The sequence below is a fragment of the Barbus barbus genome, assembly GCF_936440315.1.
Source record: "Barbus barbus genome assembly, chromosome: 43".
NCBI classification, from domain to species: domain Eukaryota; kingdom Metazoa; phylum Chordata; class Actinopteri; order Cypriniformes; family Cyprinidae; genus Barbus; species Barbus barbus.
Window position 1 is genome coordinate 24,573,900 of NC_136721.1, and position 21,241 is coordinate 24,595,140.

The 21,241-nt window shown below is 37.4% G+C and overlaps 2 protein-coding genes across 6 annotated transcripts in view; one reads left to right on the top strand and one right to left on the bottom strand.

Annotated features, from left to right (window-relative positions):
- Positions 1 to 21,241, top strand: part of LOC306861931 (uncharacterized protein) — a 1,169,885-nt gene that overhangs the window by 335,914 nt on the left and 812,730 nt on the right. The gene's annotated exons all lie outside the window — the stretch shown is intronic.
- Positions 1 to 21,241, bottom strand: part of LOC306861928 (transcription factor 4-like) — a 169,853-nt gene that overhangs the window by 112,773 nt on the left and 35,839 nt on the right. For all 5 annotated transcript variants that reach the window (XM_079404424.1, XM_079404423.1, XM_079404426.1 and 2 more), the window contains 2 exons: positions 18,206 to 18,258; positions 14,931 to 15,027 (listed from right to left, as the gene is read on the bottom strand). In XM_079404424.1, the coding sequence (XP_079260550.1) occupies positions 14,931 to 15,027; positions 18,206 to 18,258 (150 nt within the window). The remainder of the gene's footprint in view (positions 1 to 14,930; positions 15,028 to 18,205; positions 18,259 to 21,241) is intronic.

Here is a 21,241-nt window from a genome sequence, read left to right on the forward strand (position 1 = left end):
CTAAATCAAAGATATCACAATGAAACATAACTCAAACACGTCTCCTGAGATATAAAACAGTGTTAATATTTTCCCATAAACACACATTCCATATTCCAGAGCGCAAAAAAACACGACCGGTGTCCAAATCAGGATTAGGAATCTTAGCGGAGTCTCTGTCAGGGATTGGTGTGACGTCCGTGTGATGAATGACAGTAATATTTCTCTCAGCTGCGCGCAACGGATCAGCACAGAGGGCAGAGACACACTGGCAATGCCCACGGGCACCACTGCATCTCGCCACATCTTCCTGCGTGTGGCGCTTTCTCTCTCCATCTCCGTTTGTCTCTCATGCCAATATTTTATAAGGTACATCAGCAGGCCGGAGCTGTGGCCGCAACACTGCATCACAGATTCAGAAAGAAAGAGATCAAAAGCCCTCTACACTAAATCTAACTTCATTTCATTTTTATTTAGGTTTTTTCATTCTAAGTCTAGAATGAAAAAACCTAAATAAAATCAAATAAATACGTAAAACTACTGAAAAACACAAAGCCTGATTTTTTTTTTTAATGCAGTAATGTAACAGTAATATTAGAAATATCGTAATTATATCTGCAACATAGAAATGATGGCAAAGTATTAATAAGTTAATGATCAAATATTAAACAGTGAACTTGGTTTATGACAAAGACATCAAAAACTATTTTATACCTGTAATAATAATATTCATATTTAAATATGTATTTCTAATAATTACAATTATTTGCTAATAATGTTGTTAATAACATTTACACAATTAACATTAGAATTTGCTAATAATCTTAAATCATATTTTAATATTTTTATCTAACAATTGTGCAAATAACTGCAACAAATCTGACACGTTTTGAACACAGAATACTGTATGCAAACAGCTGCTCGATGCATTTGTGTTTTTCAGCGCAAAACAAACACACAATCACTAAAAACACACACACACAAACCGTGAGCCGCTGTGTGTTGCATGAGGATTTAGTGTACGTGGTGTGTGTATGGTTCATTGTTTGTGTGTGTGATGCCAGGCATGAGAGATGTTGTGTGGCATCTGTGCCAGTTTGGCCGTGGCAGACGTTACGCACAGAACAAAAGAGCTTGGTGAGCAGGCGGCTCGGCCCATTTCACTGCAAACGAACGCGGCATTTTATATCATGCAGTTCACTGGATCAACCTATAAATAAAAAGAGAAACTTAAATCTCAATATAGAAGCTAATAGTAATTTTTAACACTGGGGGGAAAAAAGCATTGCGTCACCTTATCAAGATGGATTTTGCTAAATTTAGCAAACCCGAAAAAAATCATGCATCTGACCTCGTGCTGAGCTCGGAGAAACGCAAGTCTGGAATAAACTTTTGCGCTTTTTTATCTGCATTTATTCAAGGGCCAACACCATGCAAATGCCTATTTTATTCTTTTGTCATTCAAATGAAGCACTAAATTAAATACAGACACATAAACACTTGAGTGGCTTAAAAACCCCGAACGCCAGGACTGCAGATTTGAGCTCAAACAAATCCACCACTGTCCCAAACCCCACGCCTTCCAAAACCTGCTTTTCTACGGCACCGTGGAGACGGTCTGAGAGAGAAAGAGAGACAGACAGCATAGGTGAAGGTCTCTGAATGTCTCTCGGCGGGTTAACTCGTGTCCTGCAGGATTTGCCGTGACTCTTTCTTTCAGGAGCGGGATAAGATCCTGACACAGCGCGTCTCTTTTTCTTTAGCCGGCAGGATTAGTGGAAACACTCCCCTCACAACAGGATGCAAATAACCTTTCACTTCAAAAAGCACACGGAGCGGCCAACTTTTCCACGTCTGTCACCTCGGAGCGCACGCGGCGGCTTTAGGCTCCACGAAAGCACGATGAATGGAAAATGCCGACACTAGTGCACTTGAATTTCATGCAATTCCATTGTGCTGAAAGCACTGATTCGACACATTCAGATTGTTCTTAAGTGCTGCATGCGCCCAAAAAACTTTTGCCACAGATGTGGAGGGTTTTTAACGGCAAGAAAATTTGGAGTTTGACTGAATAATAATAAGCAAAGAAAAAATCTGAATTTTATAATAAATTTTTAAGATAACATCTATGTTCAGAATGGAATGCAAGCACACTACACAGGGCACACTGCAGGAGCATGCAAAAATAATCATTTCAAACTGTGTTTTAAACTGTAGAATGCAATAGAACGCTATATTGTTTTAAGTGGTAGAAAACAGTAGAATGTTACATTGTTTTAAACTGTAGAATGCAATAGAATTCTACATTGCTTCAAACTGTAGAATGCAATAGAATTCTACATTGCTTCAAACTGTAGAATGTAACAGAATGTTATAGAACACAGCAGAATGCAACATTGCTTCAAATGGTAGGATCCAACAGAATGCTACATTGCTTTAAAATGCAGGATGTAATAGAATGCTACATTGTCTTTCAAACTGTAGAATAACATAGAATGTTAAACTGTTTTAAACTGTAGATTATAAAAGAATGCTACATTGTTTCAAACTGAAGAATATAACAAAATGCTACACTGTTTTAAACGGTATAATGTGATTTTTTTTCAATATATATAGAATACAACAGAATGCTACATTGTTTCAAACTGTAGAAAACAACAGAATGCTACACTGTCATGTAGCATGACCTCCGAAATAAATGGCAATTCAGAATTTTTAATCTAATTTTGTGCAAATCACAAAAAAATGCTTGGTTTCATCACAGTGGAAATGGAATGTCAAGATGAGAGCATTGCATTGTGGGAAACGGGTGTGTTCTGGTAAGATCTTTGGATATTGAAAATTCACATACATGCACAATTACTATGATTAGTGTGCTATTCTGAATATGTCCATTATTTACATAAATAAAATGCAGGTGTAATATGTCTCTTCTTGCCTCATCACATCCACTTAACCTGGTTAAGAAAATCAAAGAAAGAAAAACTAATTTGTTTCTTTCTCTCTGATGAAACTTGAAGTCAAACGGAGCCGGAGGATGAGATCGTCACGTCAGTCTGTCATATCCCACAGTCGAGATTAACACACTTCCCTCTCTCTCTCTCTCACGGAGAGCTTCCCCACCGGGATCTTTTCATTTACCGCTTATTGTTTCATGTTTTACTCGTTTATGCTGCTTTTCTGTGAATTTTTAAGGCACAGGATTAACAAAAATGTGACAAATTCAGGTCACGACCCTCCTGAAGGAAATGAACACCATTGGTCTGTATGTGAGTGTGTGTGTGTGTGTGTGTGTGTGTGTGTGCGTGCTGCTCATTTCTGCAGTATGCATGTGATTATTGTATACATGCAAAACTATGCTGTGCAGCATATGACAGTATCCCACAATGCAATGCTCTCAACCTCCCATTTCTAGGGTGTAGAATATAGTAGAAATGCTACATTGTTTCAATCTGAAAAATATAACAGAATGCTATATTGTTTCAAAATATAAAATTCAGTAGAATACTACATTGATTTAAACTGTAGAATTGCAACATTGTTTCTGTAGAAATCCATAGAATGTTACATTGTTTGAAACTGTTGAATATAATGGAATGCTACATTGTTTCAAATTGCAGAACACTACCAACATAAAATAAAATTGAAAAATAAATAATATAAAAAACTAAGATCTGAGATAAAGAGTTCCATTATTCCAACATTTATAGATTCCAAATAAATATTAAAATAATTGCATTTATTTGTGAGATGATCATGCATCTGAATTAAGCATGAAACATTGATGAAGTCATGTGACATCATGCATACTGCATACTACATACATGCAGTGCACAGTGTAATATTTTGAGAAGCTCTAATTGTGGGTTATGCAGAAGAATTCCTTTTTAAAGGTGATTTTCCATCATTTCTTGTGCATTAACTCAAGGACACACAACTGCACGACATTGTTGTGTGTCTCCAGCAGCCGTCAAACACCCCAGCGACACACACACACACACACACACACACAGCATGCAGCGTAACGGAGCGCAGCAGCGACGCGGCTCAGCGGATGGACGTACAGGTGCGTCTGCGGATTCCCAAATGCACGACGACATTCCCAGCAGCCCATCTCCCACTCTCTTTAAACACACATCAGGCCGGATGGGATCGGTGCGTTCGGCCCGTAAAGGGTTAAGCGTTGGGTGCCAGGCTGCCAGCATCTCATTTGCATACGGCGCTTTCAGTTTTTTCTCGCCCCCAAAAAGTTGGCAGCACTCCTCGTTTTCCATAATGCCAACATTTGGGAATTGTGCGTGGAATGAAGCCGATCCAATCTCCTGCCTGCGACATGCATTTTCATTAATTACAGCCTTGTCAGCAAAAGCATTATCGAAGCTGAATATGAAAATGCTAATGAGTGCTCATTTACATATTTTTCTTTGTTGGAATGTCATTAATTATTACGTTTTATGATGATGAATGCAGCTGTCGATGTTCTCCGAAGCATAATTAGCTATCAGAATGCACAGATATGATCAGCGAGCACGAGTCCGAAAGTTTTTCCGTACGAAGCAAGAGTTTTTGCGTTCGATCCCGGAACGCTTGACGTCGGACGAAACGAGAGCCTTGCGAAAAATAACCCCCCCAAAAAAAAAAAAAAAAAAAAAAAAACGCAGCTTAATTAATGCAGTCCTTAATTACTACAGCATGATGTCAGCGACTTTAATTAAGAATTGGCTTGGTTACAGAAACTCCTGGCTGTAATAAAAGTCATTATGGAGCCGAGCTCCAAAACCCTTCAGTGAGATGTGCGCTGCTCATTAACACACACACACACACACACGCGCGCATGCAGACCGTCGCTCGCAATGCATGCAGCAACTTGTCTCCAAGGATACGGTTTAAAATCAAATCCTACTTTTCATTTTGTTCACACTTTTTTAATAACAAGCCAACATCTCCGCTGCGTCTTTCTTTTCCGGTCGGGAAAACGACAGAATCCAGTTCATGAGGCTCAGCCGCTGGGATCAGTGTTTATCAGTAAAAAAGAAAAACAAGGCGCAGCAGATGGGGCTATTACACATGACCAAACCGATCCATCAGGACTGAAGGGCCCAGGTGCAGCCCAGCCGCGCAACAACGCGTCATTTCACAGTCTGTCACACACACACACACACACACACACATACACACACACACACACACACACACACACGCGGTCCTACATGAGCGACCCGGCCCTGCTCCCGCGAGGGCTCATCTGCACGGTACGCACACACACACACACACACACACATGCACACTCGCACACGCACACACGCACAAACACACACACACACACACACACACACGCACACGCACACGCACACACACACATGCACACTCGCACACACACACGCGCGCGCACACACACAGACACAACGCGCGCGCGCACATACACACACGCCTGGTCCTACATGAACGGCCTGGCCCTGCTCCCGCGAGGGCTCATCTGTAGTTCTTGCCTGACTGAGCTTGACCTGATGTCTTTATCAAACACACACACTTAGACACATACATACACACACTACGGTAATCATTCATGCTACCATTACTTTACCATGGTACGGTTTGTGCAAGCAACAGATTGTGGATGAGAACAAAAAAGGTGAATTCTAAATTAAATTTGGACTGTAATAAATACAAATATAGGCTATATTTAATTAATCTGAGCAGTCAGGATAGCCAATGATTTTTTTTTAATGTTTAGAAATTAAACAATATATAAAACTCTGGGTTTTAAAAGAAATTTGGACTGTAGCAAAAAAATTAATTGAAATGAACTAATATGAGCAGCCAGGATTTGTACTATTAAATATATTTTAAAAACATTTAAATTAGCTCAAAATAAAAAACTATGAATTAAAAAAAAATTGACTAATTTTTTTTTTATTAAATTAACTAAAATGTGAGCAGCCAGTATATCTAATAAAATCTAATTTAAAAAAATAAATGGAATAACATCATTCCTCCAGAATTCCTGTTTCTCCGCCTGCATTCCAGACGCCAGACCTCCATAAAACACGGCATTTACAGTCCTTCAGACAAAACACAACTGCATCTGGAAAACAGTGATTTTACACCAATTCCTGCAGCTTAGATTTCTGATACCATAAAAAAACACATCCCTTTTGGAAATTCACCATGGTGTGACTATATATATATATATATATATAACTTTGAATTTTGGACTATGAATTTGGCCAGTACATCTAATAAAATATTTCACAAATAATAATAATTAAATGAAGTCAAATAAAATATAAACACTCCCGGCACTCATTTGAAGATAATTAACATAATTATATAAATAAAAATGTTCTGATTTCATTCTATCTTTAATGATTTAATCCTATAACACTGGGCTTAAGTTGATGAACTTGGATACGCCCATTACTATTATTATTATGCATTTAATTGCTTTTACAGTTGTTGTTGTTGTTGTTTTTAATCAGTTTGGCTACTTGGTCAAAATTAAGCATTCTGTAATTTAAAAATTAATGGAATGAATGAATGAATGCATGAATGAATGCATGCATGAATTCTAATTAATAAATAATAAATTAATTAGAATTAAATTTGAATTAATAATTTATTTAATTAAATATATATATATAGTTTTAAAATTTACAATTTTAAGCCATTTGAGAGAGCGAGAGAGAGACAGACAGACAGACAGAGAAAATAATTATTTAAAGAAAAAATACTATTAAACAAATGTCAAAAAGCTAAAAAATAAATTAGATGAAGAACTTTTGGTCACTTTATCATGCAGTCCTAATGGTCAGCATGGTAAATGTTGAGGAGGGATGAGCTGAGCTGTGTTTGTGGCGTCTGTTATGAACGGATCTCTTTAGATTTGAGCGTATGGTCAATTTACACCTGAGCGTCTCTGCAGAATCGTGACGGATCCACCGATGAAGCTCAGCGCCGCAGTCGATCACCGGGTGGAGGGATAGGATGTGTTAATGAGATCAGAGGAGCAGGAGGAGGTGAGAGGACCACCGAACCATCACTGACCATCTGTGTGTGAGAACCCAAACACACTGATGGCTGTAACAGACGACACACACCTGCCTCTGTGAAACACATTACCTGCATCTATATTTATGTTTGATTGTATTATATTATTAATATAATTATATTACAATCATGTTATTAATTAATTAATTAAATAAATTAACTAATAATATTAACAAATTAAATATATTACAATATGATACATTCTTTAAAAAAAGTTATTGTGAAAATTATATATTTTTATTTTAAATTTTGTAAAAATAAATAATAACAATAAGAAGAACCTCTACATGTGTTTAAGCCCTAAAACATATATTAGATCCTGATATTAATTTATTTACCAAATACCAAATAAATGAATAATACTTTACAATAATATTAGCAAAATATACATAAATATAATTATACATTTTTGTATTATTACATGTTATTGTTACTTTTTTTTTTTTTTTGATTTTCATAAAAAGGAAATAATAATAATAATAATAATAAACTATCTGAATAGTCTTTACATGTTTTAAGCTCTAAAACTGATCATAATGTTAAAATCCTTATAATAATTTATTTATAAAATAGATGAATACTTTAATATGAACAAACTAAATATAATAAAATACTAACATTTAGAAAAACTCTTTATATTTTGATAAAAACCTACAAAATATACACAATTATACATCATTTTAATAGCTTATACATATGTTTGTTCTCTAAAATTTAATATTTTTATAGTTAAATCATGATATTAATTTACTTATAAAATACATTAATAATAATGTATAATAATAAATGAAACAATATATAATAACAAATGAAATATGATTTGATAAAACTTCAAATACATTATTTCATTCATATATATTAATGTTATTATAAATTACTATATAATTTATAAACTACAACTAATGTTGTTCAGAAAGAGAAACACAGTCACTATCATCGTTTTTTTCTTTTTTTTTCATATTCCACAATTTCAAAAAAAGTCCTCTAATAAATTATGAGCAATCACAGAGGTCAGCACTTTTCAAACAAACTTCTCTATATGCATAAAATACTGCAGGCCGACAGGAAAAATTGCTTGCTGAATAAACAGCAATAAAGTATTTGTGTCGGAAAACTGCTTGCAGGAGACAACAAGAATCCGGCGCTTCTTAACTGGGCCTCGCAGAGACCAAACCTGCTTACAGTCTGGAACTTTTGTGTGCTTCATTTAGCAGGTACATGACAGGAGGAGAACAGCGCTGGTGTGGACTGCACCTGCTCACACACACACACACACACACACACACACACACACACACACACTCGCACCACCCGGCTCTCCAACGCCAACAAACATCCTAAAAGTGAGTCCGCTGTGATTAGTTCTTATTAAACACCTCGCTGTTATTACAGACTTCAGCCAATGTTTTGATTACGTCCATTAACACACACACACACACACACACTCTGCTTTGTGCTCAGCATGTATCATGAGTATCACAGGTCATTTTCTAATGAATGGATTTGTGTTTGCAGGAGAGACTTCACATCACACACAGGTAAAGATCACACAACGTCAAAAAACGCAGAAGATTCAATAAGGATCAAATACATGAGGGTTTGTGAAAGTGAAAATCTATTATGTGCCCAAAAATGGAGAAAATGAAGCTCTGCTGTAATGAGAATTGGTTAAAACTGAAAGTTTCCAGCTGAAATGTACTCTGGTTGTTTATAAAGGGCTTTTCAGTTTATGTGTGAAATAAGACCTGTGATAAACATTATTTGCTACTTGCATTAATACAAAGACAATTTAATTTTCTCTGACATTTTCTACCTCTCACTATCCTACAGACGGCCTTAGAGGAAATTCTAAATAAATAATAAATACATCCATTTTTACAATAAATACATAAAAAACAAATTACAGTTTTTTCAACTGCTTACACACAAAATCTTTACTTGTCACGCAATTTCTGAAAGCTGACACTCAAACAGCAGAAGCACACACCAAATCTGCAAAACCAGACACTAATTCTCATCCTTTGACTCAGTTTTCAATTTCATAAAAAACTTTTTGCAAACCACAACACACAGTTCCCTTCCAGGAACTCGAGCTGCATCGAAAATGCTAGGGGAACGCCTTCAGCGTGACCGCGCTCTGAATACATGTGTAATCTGTCCAATGGAAGGGCGAGACGTCACGGGCGGGTGACGTAATCGACCAGGAAGCATAAAAGCACGTGCGGTGGAACCGGCATCAGCTTTTTGTCATTCATCAACCGCTACTCTTGTGTGTGTGTCTGTCGATCTGTGTTGTGAGTCTTATTTAGTGTTTATCCCTACACAATCACTTGAAATAAGCTCCACAATGTGTGCAAGCAGATCGCATTACAGGCTGTATGTTCCTCCCTGCAAATGTTACATCACTGCTGGGGATACACACAGTCCGTGTGTGGTCTGCTTGAATGCAGAGCATGCAGAGTCAGTTCTCGAGGGAGCTGACTCCCGCTTTGTGAGCGTTGTCACTGCGTCTGCTTGCTCTCGGAAGGCTCTCTTTGAGGAGTGAGCTTTCACTAGCGTTCCTCGCGGTGCCGGTCCCGCTTCTGCCAAAGAAAAAGAAAAAAAGACGGAGCGGCGGCTGCGCTCGTGGGAATCGCACATGGATCAGGTGAGGGAATGAAGACGGACGAGCCCCAATCTTCTTCCTTTCCCATCAGATCCAGCGCCCGCTCTCTGAGATCGGAAGCCCGCCCCGCGGTTCTTCCCCTCCAGAGAAAGGGCTCGGCGCTCCGCCTGTCTTCCTCTGAGGAGGTGGACGTGAAGGACGTCGATGAGCTTTGTAAAGCTGCAGTGTTTGCACAAGCATATTGTGAATGACGACATCATTATATTCGCGCCGTCAGCTCTAAGTAATGCGGCTGATTGTGCTTCTCCCCGCCGTACGATCTCGGGGTCCTGCCCCTGTTGAGGCACGGTGGCGAGTGAGATCGTGGGGATCGCAACATGGATCTGGCGGACGGGTTGGAGACGGGTTCGCCCTATCTCCCCCTGCATTCCCCAGATTTAGCGCTCTCGCTCGGGGCTGGAAGCCAGAGGTGCGGTCTTCCCCATTTGAGTGACAGCTCGCTGTTGCAGCGCGCGTTGCCGAGGCTACGTTGCCATGAGCTAGCTGTCCCCTGGCGCAGCGTCGTCTCTGAAGGCTCCAACCTTGCCCACCAAGACGCTGCGCACAACTTCAGCATTGGTAGGCAAGGGGTACGCGGCCGCAGGTCAGGCTGGTGCATGTCTGCACACCATGGCGGTGTTACAGGCGTACCAAGCCGACGTACCTGCTTAAAGAGCTAGATAAGGGATAGAAGCTCAAATCTGCTATTTCTGAGCTCCGTAGAATCGCTGGCCTCTGTGGTTTACCCTATTTGACATGAAGGAGACGCCCCGCTTGCGCCTTCTGGCCTGTTTGGCGATGCCGTCAATTCCGTCGACAGGTACCAGGAGGCCCGTATACAAGCGGCAGCGTTCCAGCGGTTCCTCCCTCACCGATCTCTAGCTCTGGGGGCTGCTGGGCGGGAGCAGCCCTCACCGTGTGCCAGCTCCTCATACAGAGGCACAAAACAGAGTATTGCTACTCGCGCACCCCCACGGCGGGGCCAAGGTGGCAAACACTCTGGGTCAGGGACCTCTAGGACTAAGCCGGATCTAAGAGTCTAAGAGGTCTTCGGCCAAGAAGCCCTGACGAGCGTGGCACAGGGGTTACGAGGGCAGGCCCCTCTGGAGAAGAGTGGGTTACACCTCATTATACGGTGTCCGTCTCCCCTCAGTGCCCTCAGGAGATCAGTCTGACAACCCTACCAGAGTTCCAGGGCGCAGCTGGCCCCAGCGAGCGCTTCTGTCAGTCACTTCCGCCCGGAAACGTAGCGGAGCTGAGAAGCTCGCCACCCTTGCGGGGGTCTCTAGAGCTCCTGGTTCGGCCATCTCCTGCCGGTCCTCCGCTTCAGGGCACCGAGCTAGCAGCTCTGAGTACATCAGAGGCCAGTCTCGAGAGACTGGTTCCCTTAGTAGACCATCTGGCAGCGTGGAAACTACTGCCAATGTGTCTCAGCGGGGAACCGCTTATCTAGGCGTGGTGTGGGATCCGACTACGATGCAGGCACGCATGTCCCCTGCTCGGTTTGAGTCGATCCTCACGTCAGTCAAGAGAGTGAGAGAAGGCCAGTCACTCACTGTCAAGCAGTTTCAAAAACTGCTGGGTCTGATTGCAGCTGCGTCCAACGTGATATCTATTGGCCTGCTGTACATGAGACCCCTACAGTGGTGGCTCAGAACCAAGGGGTTCTCCCGGAGGGGAAACCCACTGCGCATTCAAGGTCACGCGGTGATGCCTACGTGCCTTAGACATGTGGAGGCGTTCTTGGTTCTCAGGGCCCGGTGCTGGGAGCTCCTGGTCGCCGCATAATGCTAGCGACGGATGCATCCCTCACCGGTTGGGGAGCGGTCATGAGTGACCACTCTGCCCGCGGTCTGTGGAGTGGTCGCCATCTCACATGGCACATCAACTGCCTGGAGATGCTGGCCATGCTTCGAGCACTCAAACACTTTCTCCCAGACCTAAGAGATCACCATGTGTTGGTGCGCACCGACAACACAGCGGTTCTCTCTTACATCAAACACCAGGGAGGTTCTGCGTGTGCAAGTTGGCGCACCAGATCCTTGTGTGGTCCCAGGGCAGACTTCGCTCGCTGAGAGCCGTCTACATCCCTGGGTATCTCAATATGGGAGCAGACATCCTGTCGATGCAGGGGCCGAGGCCCGGGGTCATCCAGCTCCACTGGGACTGGATGCTATGGTATAGACTTGGCTGAGGTTTCGTCTGTACGCCTTTACCCCGATCGCTCTGCTCCCGGGAGTTCTGGCGAGTGCGCCGGTACGAGGTTAGTCTACTACTGGTAGCACTGTTCTGGCTGGGCCGAGTATGGTTCTCGAACCTGATTTCTCTCCTCGACGGCTCTCCATGGGAGATTCCTGTCAGGAGAGATCTCCTCTCACAGGCGAGGGTACTATTGCAAAGCTTCGGTAGTAATCAACACCGAATATTCGAAGGGAAGGGAGGGAAGGGCTGAACATATTCTCTCTAAAAGCAGGAATCTCTGTGCGTCTGTCTGTCTATTTGCATTTTTATTCTGTCGAGAACCATTCATTCAATGACTTCATGTGTGGCAGGTGTGTTGCTGTGGACCTAAGGGAGTCCAATGTTGCATTTTGGTGCAAAATGGACACCCGACACATTCAGAGTTAATAAACTTTTAATAAACTACAGAACAGCGTGAGCCGGAAGCGGCGCACTTCACTCGGGCAGGGCTTATATTCTCTGAGAACGGACACTGCACTAGTGATACAAAGCACACACAGGTCTGTTAAGAGCAATACTTTTAATAAGGTAGCCCAGTGCTTAATTTGTAAATTGAGAGGTCCCGGAATAAAGCGGGGTAACAGATCCGGCATGTGATTAGAGGAGGGAGAGGACCAATCTTTAGTGATTGAAAGCGTGCAGTTGCTTTTATAACGTTCGTACGGTCTTGAAAAACCTGAAAAAGCTATGAAATTTTAAAAACGCAGTTTCTAGGCCTGGAAAAGTTTTGTAAAAGTCATGGAATTTTATTTTACAAATCTCTGTATAATAGAGTTATATTTAATCAGGTCCTGAATTTGTGTGTATATCGCATAGTTTTACTCATTCCCCACAGCTTTCGAGTTTATAACGAGGGAAATTCCTGCAAACATTTATTGAATATAGCATGTAGGTTAGATGAGTGAATAAATCCACACAAAATATCAGATTAAATCAGTCATTTGAAAACAGCGTGAATGATTTAGCTGTACTCTCTTTCACTCTCTCAAAGCGGCTTCACATCGGCGCATCTGGTCTTCACTACAAGTGCTACTGCACGCTGACCCAAGACTTTCGCTCGCATCTCGGGACAGTTGACAAAGAAAACGCATGCATCGCATTCGGTTTTGTGATAGCAGAGGGTCCATTCACATGTCGCGTCTTTTGCGCGCTTAAGTTCATTATTTCAAATGTAGATGTGCAGCAAGCGCGCTCATAATAGAAGATTTTTCATGAAATATATGCATGCTATAGCACAAACGTCTTTCATTGGTGAAGGGTCTGTTGCTGGTGCAGATGTTCAGCCAGGCGGACAAGTTGAGAACCGTTTCACGGGGGATGTGAGATGTTCGAGAAAAAAAGAAAAAAAAGAAAAGGATATTCGAATCTCAAAATGTAAAATCGAATGCCCACCCTCCAAACGAATATTCAAATAATCGAATATTCTGGTCCGGCCCTAGTAAGCAACTGAAAAAAAATCTGTAAGAGCCCTAATATATGTCTAAAATAAATATTCAAAAATAAAATAAATATATTTTAAATGCATCAATTTCTACATACTATAAAATAAATACATTATTTTTACAATTAATAAATTAAGAAAAAAAGGTCTAATTAAATACGAGATGTGCTGAAAAATTAATCTATGAAAAAATTATCATGAAATTGTATTATATTTTAATATGATTTGATTAAAAACTTCATGCTGACAAACAGGTAAAACCTTTCATTTTAATTAAAGCTATGTTAAACTTTTATTGTTTTTATGCTTAAAAAAAAGAACATTTTCATCTCTGACCAATATATAAAATAAGCATCTTACATTTAAAAAAAATATTTTACGTTCACATTTGAGGTCTGACTGCATGTAAATTAAGTTGTAATAAAAAACAACAACAACCCAGTATCTTCTATTAATGTTCAAAGACATTTTTTTCTGTACTTTTTGCAATATTCTTTCAATATTATTCTTTTTGCAATATTATTGATTTCACACTGTGGAGCCTGAGACGGATTTCAGACACAGGAAGTGATGTCACCGTCTGCTCAGAGCTCCACAGGAAGGAAATGTGGAAGGACAAAGCCCCGACCTCAGAGAGCCACGAACAAACAACTGTCTGAGAGTCAGAAACTAACGCGTAACACACATATTTCAGAGAAAAGCTGTGCATCATTATGCAATTTCTGCCAGATCTAATTTAATTCTATTAATAATTAGTGATTGTCTCTATTAGTTGTGAGCTCGTTTGTGTGCAAGTGTGCACTCAAGACTCGTATGCAAATTTTGTCCAATCAAATGCTCTCTGGAATGTGAATGCCCCTCCCACTGACTAGCAACAGATTCAATCATGATTCACTGCTGTGATGCAAACTAAATTCTATTGGCTATTTTAAAAATAAACTCCACCCTAACTTCCTGTTTCAACAGGAAATACACAGAAAAACACAGGTAACAAACCTCACAGATCGAGCCATTTTCATGTTTTTTTTTTTTTAAAGAAGATCCCTAATATAATACAGTAACATAACTTCACAATGTTCAAAAAAAAAAAAAAAATGTTATATTATATACTAATAAGTTCTTGCCTTAAAGTCTATGTTTATGACAGAGAATGAGAGCGATAGAGAGAGAGGCAAACCTCCTCATATTACAGTTTTCATGCTTTTAAGTCAGGCTTAATTAGTCTGAGGCCGATTATCTGAATCACTGACCATTTGCTCACTGGATGAGACAGAGACGGCCAGCGGCACAGCACAGCATTATGGGTAAATGAGCATCAGCACTGCACACACACACACAAACTCTCAGAGATATGTGACAGAAACACACAAACCAGCACAAACTTTCCAGATGTTTCTGATCACTGAATCTGGACTCCAGCAGACTGATTCAATCTGACTCCCTAACGAATCATTCAGATGAATCTGTGAACCGGTTCAACTGAATCGTCAAAAGAACAATTCGCTCACAAAGAAAGCTGAAGAAACATCATGAAGCCAAACAATCATGTGTCCCATCATGCTCAGCTCCAGCTCTTACCTGCTAATCTGGAGTTGGCGTACGGCGGAGAGATGCTGTCATGTGACCCCAGGTCCCGACTGGCCATATGACCGTACTGAGAGCCATCAGCGTAATTCTGCAGGGGTCAAAGGTTAAAGGTCAAATATATACATATATATGAATGAGAATACCCTAGTGAAAATATACTAAAATGCATTTGAAATGCATTTATTTCATGCTTAGTAAACTATAAATACATGTATACATTATGTATTTATATATTATATATTTAAATATTTATGTACTTAATAAAAATACTCTGCAGTTAGACTTTTAGTATACTAAACTGGTATACTTAAAGTCTGCTAAATTGGAACAACTAATTTTGTACTTTGTGCAGAAGTAGTGCTGAAGTCCACCTAAAGACATGCTGAAGTATATAATTTCAGGCACACTTTAAATATCTTGCATTTAAAGACTGATATTATTCAGAAATCATACAATCCTCATCAAAAGTGACATTAAAACAGGCTTAAGAAGAAGAAATATGCATTGTGCACAAGTGATACTCCAATAAAGTTTCATTATAACTTTTATAATAGTAAGTCTCGAGCGATATGGCAGTAAAGCATGTTAACAGATTTGAACTATATGCTTAGTAAGAAATAAATGTATTACTTTTTTTACTAGGGTACAAAAACGATAAATATTATTATATTATATTACTCGAAAATGTATATCGTTTTTATATTCAAAAAGATATATCTTTTAAATAACCCTCTAAATTAAAGACAAAATTAAATGAGATAAATATGACTAGTGACAAATTAATAAATTACAACATATAAATTAATGATAATACATAAATGATAAGTATTATATTATATTAAATTAGATTACAATACCTAGACATGGTTTAAAAGATTATATAATTAAAATTTCACAATAAATATAAATATAATATAAATTATAAAATAAACAATAATAAATATATTACATTATATTATACTATATTATATTATAGCTAAAATTACAAAAATATATTGATGTATTTAATGGCAAAATCCATAAAGAGTGAAACTCAATTTATATAAAAAAAACATGCCTATATATGTATATCTTTAATATAAAGACATATACTGTACATGGTTCAGTAAGATAAATTTCATGAATTTAAATGAATATATATATATATATATATATATATATATATATATATATATATATATATATATATATATATATATATATATATATATATATATATATATATATATATATATATATATATATATATATATAATGCAATGAAAAATATAAAAATGATTAAATAAATTAGAATATATACATGAATAATAAATATTGAGGTGCTTAATGGCACAAACAATAAAGAGAAACTATGTGTATTTTAAAAAGCAACACTAACATTAACAGTTCATGTTCAGTATTGGTCTTATTTTGCAAAACCCAAAAACTTGTTCCATCACTGAAATGACTTTGGTTTCCACCTGACATCACAAATATAAAATTATTATTTATTCTTTCTGTCCAACTACCTGCCTTAGTATGTAAAGTTTAAATTATAATCCAATCAGTTCATGATGCATAAATCCTGTTTTCCCCACTGAATATTCAAATTCACTCAGAAGTAATTAATAAACCTGGCATAAATTAAAGGAGTTCACAGGCCACATTCTCAAGAATTAATGTCAGTCTCATGTTTGGCTTTCAAGGTAAATTACTGTTAGAAATCAAAAGTGTGTCACGACACCTGCAGCCTCCGACTGTCACTGGGAATAAAGCACTCGGGAAAGTTCGTTCACAAAGACAGTGTTTTACATAAGGCTGAAGCTGTGAATTCATTTGCATTCAGTGGACGCGTGGAGCTGAAAGTGCTCCGTAAGCACGTCCTTGAGTCACCTCTGCAGACGGCAGACACTTCCCATCGCAAGACCCTATCAGAGCGACCTCTCACACATCGCCGTCAAATAATGTCAAAATAATGCACAAAAGTGCAACATGTAGATGCAACAGATGCAAAGGCTACACAGATAAAACAATCCCACAATGCACTGCAACTAGTTCAAAATGCCATCCTCCTTCCAAGGTGGAGGATGAGAAACATTATAAGTATTAAAATGCTTACATTTCATTTATGACTGAATAATGTCAATTAAAAAACTACATTAAAACCATTTCACCCAATATTTGTGCACTATATGCATGTTTTTTTTCATGCATTATTAGTTCAGAAACACATTGACGTCAACCTCTACTGCAGCAATGCTGTTTATATTGTATTCTATATCATATCTAAAATAGAAATAAATATATGTTTAATGGCACTAACAATACAGTACATAGAGTCTATTTTAAAGAGGAAAAATAAATAAAAAATTAGAATTGGCTCTAATTTAAAAAATGTGTATACTGTATATATATATATATATATTAATAAGATGAGATAAATATCATAAATTAAAACAACATTTAATTTATATTTACATTCCTTTAGCTTTTAAATAAAGCAACATATAAATGAGGAATACAAGTGATAAATATGTAACAAACATAAATAAATAAAAATATAAATGCTAAAAAGAATAATCTTACCTAAATGATAAATACTACATTATATCTAAAATAGAAATACATACTGATGTTTACAAATAATAAATGAAGTGAAACTTGAGAAATAAAATATATATATATATATATATATATATATATATATATATATATATATATATATAACAATCAGAATATGCATATTTCAATTAGATAATTATCATAGATTGAAATAACACAATAAATTTAATTTATTAATTTAGCTTTCATCCGAAGTGACATGTAAATGGGAAATATAACAAGTGATAAATATATAATATTTATAAATAAACATATACATGATAAATAAATGTTATTTAATATAATATAAACCCAATAAATTTACATTTATTAATTTAGCTTTCATCTAAAGCGACATGTAAATGAGGAATACAATTGATAAATATATAACAGATATAAATAAATATATAAATGATGAAATAAATAATAATACAAATTATAAATATATAATATGATATAATATAATGCAGGTATTTTTAAACTAATTAGAGTTAATGCATCATTAGCTCAGAAACATGCTCATGTCAACCTCTATTGACATCAATTTAGTCAAATTAGTCTGATCAGCTCATTTTAAATTAGGATGTTGCCTTAGAAGTCAGCTGCCTATATAGGGAGCCTACAACAACTAGGGTTTGAAGCCAAACACTGAAACCAAAAGCATTTATAAATGTGTAAAAACTCACCTTTGTGGCACGAACTCCATTTCCCCAAGACGAACTCGCTCTGTCTTCCAGATCTGTAGAGAGAACAACAGAAATCACATTCACAAACTCATTTCAGTCATCTATTTATTCTTAAATCCTGTTCAAATCTGCACTGAAATGAAAAACCGAGTGGCCTAATTAAATAAAAACAGCTACCATTCATTGTCTTCATGTCACACCGTTCATATTTCCCACAATCCCACAGTAATGAAGGTTGTGCGTGACATAAATGTGATGTTTACATTCACAGGTCTAATTCTAATGACGGAGAGACAATACAACATTATGCACTTTATAATGGCGGTAATTAACGACGCACATGCGGCTTCTGTCTTTACATTGTCTCAGGCTCTTTCTTCCTAAACGCTTTATTGAATCGCCCACCGTGAAAAAAAAAAAAAAAAAACCTCACAAATCCTCTCCCACTCACAATGAGAGCTCAATCAAAACACGCTCAGAAAACTTCACTTCAAAGTGGCCCTCGTGACGCCGGCGCATGAAAGACGCGCTCTTTGTTGAGACGCTCATTTATCGCAAAGTCAACAGCTGATAAAAGGAGCCTCCATTCGTACAGGCCTTCGTGACTTAAAGAGAAACAAACCGCTTTAAATTGAGCTCCGATGAGACGGGTAAAGCAGCAGATCTGTCATCAAGGACTGATGGCCAACACAAAGACTAAAAAGCGTCCGAATGCAGGTAAGAATCGGTTCGTTAATGACATTCAGACAGCAGGTGAGAGGAAAGTGTCCTGATCATCACAAACTCATCAAAAACAGCTTTTTGAACACTGATGGTTGTACACAGTCTTAGATTTTTGTTATGTTTACTGTACTTGCTACTTTACATTCTTTATGTATTTTTTTATTGTATTTTAAAAAGCCTAACCAGGAACTGGGCTGCAGATCAGCCACTGGCTAGAAGCCTGTATGTAGAGCATCTGCAATGTTTGTCTGCATTATCCCTGTTAAATAAACTACTAAATAAATAAATGAAAGCATGTCCAGGTCACATTTCAATACAAAAGTTTTAAAAAAATTAAAAAAATAAAGCTTAATTAATAAATTGCTAAATAAATAAATAATAAAAATAAGAACCCTTAAGATTTATTTCCTTTTGACAATATTTTCATGTCAATTAACACAACTCCTCATTCTCATCAAGTTTTACTGAGGTTTGTTTTTAAAATTCCTTTTATTATTTAGTAACATTTTGAAGTTTAAAATCAGAATAAATGAAAGGATTAATTCACTCATATACATATGTATAAAATTCATATAATAATTTCACTCATAATTCATGTATATATACACACACATACATATATATATATACTAATATATACATATATATTTTTTTTAAAACTCAAAAATGTGTTTATTTATCTGAGTGAATTAGACATAAATAATACATGATTTTATTATTATTTTGATATTATTATTATTATTATCTACACCTGAGTGAATTATTATTGAGTAAACCTCATAAGAATGGGGAAAGAAATGTTTCATTTTCATAAAAATAATGTCAAAATGAAATAAATCTTAATGGTTCTTAAAATAAGCTTTATTTACTTTAACAGCTATACACACAAAACCCGTTAAGTGAATTCTTCCTTATTTTATGCTGATTTAAAAATGACATTTACTTATCTTTTTATTATATATAGGATTACAATGATAATTCTGTGGTAAAATTTCAAAATGCTCAAATAATCTGTTATAATAACAATTAATTTAGTCTTTCTTTCTATTGGTTTTGTGGTGAATTATGAGCGGCACATGTTCCTGTCCGCTCTCGTGACATTCAGCTCTACAGGAAGACACATCTGACATCACTTGCTGTCATGGTCACTGGATCTAAGGGTTTCTAAAAGGGTTTCTCTCTAAAGCCAGTTCAGGTGAGACATAATGAATTTATTTGAGCAGTCACACACACACACACACATCCATTATTTATCAGACTCTCTGTAACTCGCTCTGTAATTTATTACTCTGAATCTCCCTCCTTATCAGCTACTGCCCACACACACACACACACACACACACACACCTTTCACCTCTCAAACCTCTCCCGGCACCTGGGGTCTCGCTGCCTAAAGCCAGAACAGACCAATAGACCCATATAACACACACACACACAGAGAGAGAGAGAGAGAGAGAGGGAGAGAGAGAGAAATTGCAGCTCCATCTTGCTGAAGACGGATGGATTGAGGGAGGAGTGATGAAAAAGAGAAATATGAAAAGATGTTTGTGTGTGTGTGTGTGTGTTTGAACTGACTTGTATTTAAACCAAACTTGGGCACATTAATGTGAGGTAAAGCCACTAAATCCCTAACAAATTCACAAATGAGAGCTCATTAATATCTTAAATGTTTGTCCTAAACAGCAATGAAACCAAATAGAGACTCGTGCCAAATTCTCAGTCTTCTATTGAGAAATGCACTCTAGTAATTTCACGTCTCTAAACACTCTGTAAAAAATTAAATAAATTGATTGAAAAAAATGACATTAGTACATTTTACAAGAAAACACCATTTCAGTCTTTCAACTTCAAAATGTCTTGTTTAATGCAATGTGTTTCATTAATTGTGAATTTTACTAGCAATATTATGAGTGAAAATCGTTTCTGCACCATTTTTGCACCGAGTTATAGATGAGATCTCAATGGTGTCTCCAACTGTCCTCAGATTTGCCAAAGTCTGCAATCAGGAGTCTGAGATCTCAAACATTTCTATTTTTATAGCTTTAAGCTTTTACTGGATGACAACTACTCACTCATTTGAGTCTGTTTTGATTTTACCTAAAGAATTTAAAGCGAAACACTAAAGTTGATACTCCAATAAAACACAACTGAGAACTGAAAGAGAAACCGCTGAGCAGTAGCACATCATCTAGGCAATTTCAGTATAATGCGCCTCATTAGCATGACAGATAACCTATCTTAACTAGTTTAGATTACAGTGAAAACAAAGCACAGTGAGAACCAGTCCAAAACCACTCAGAACCAGCTTTTACC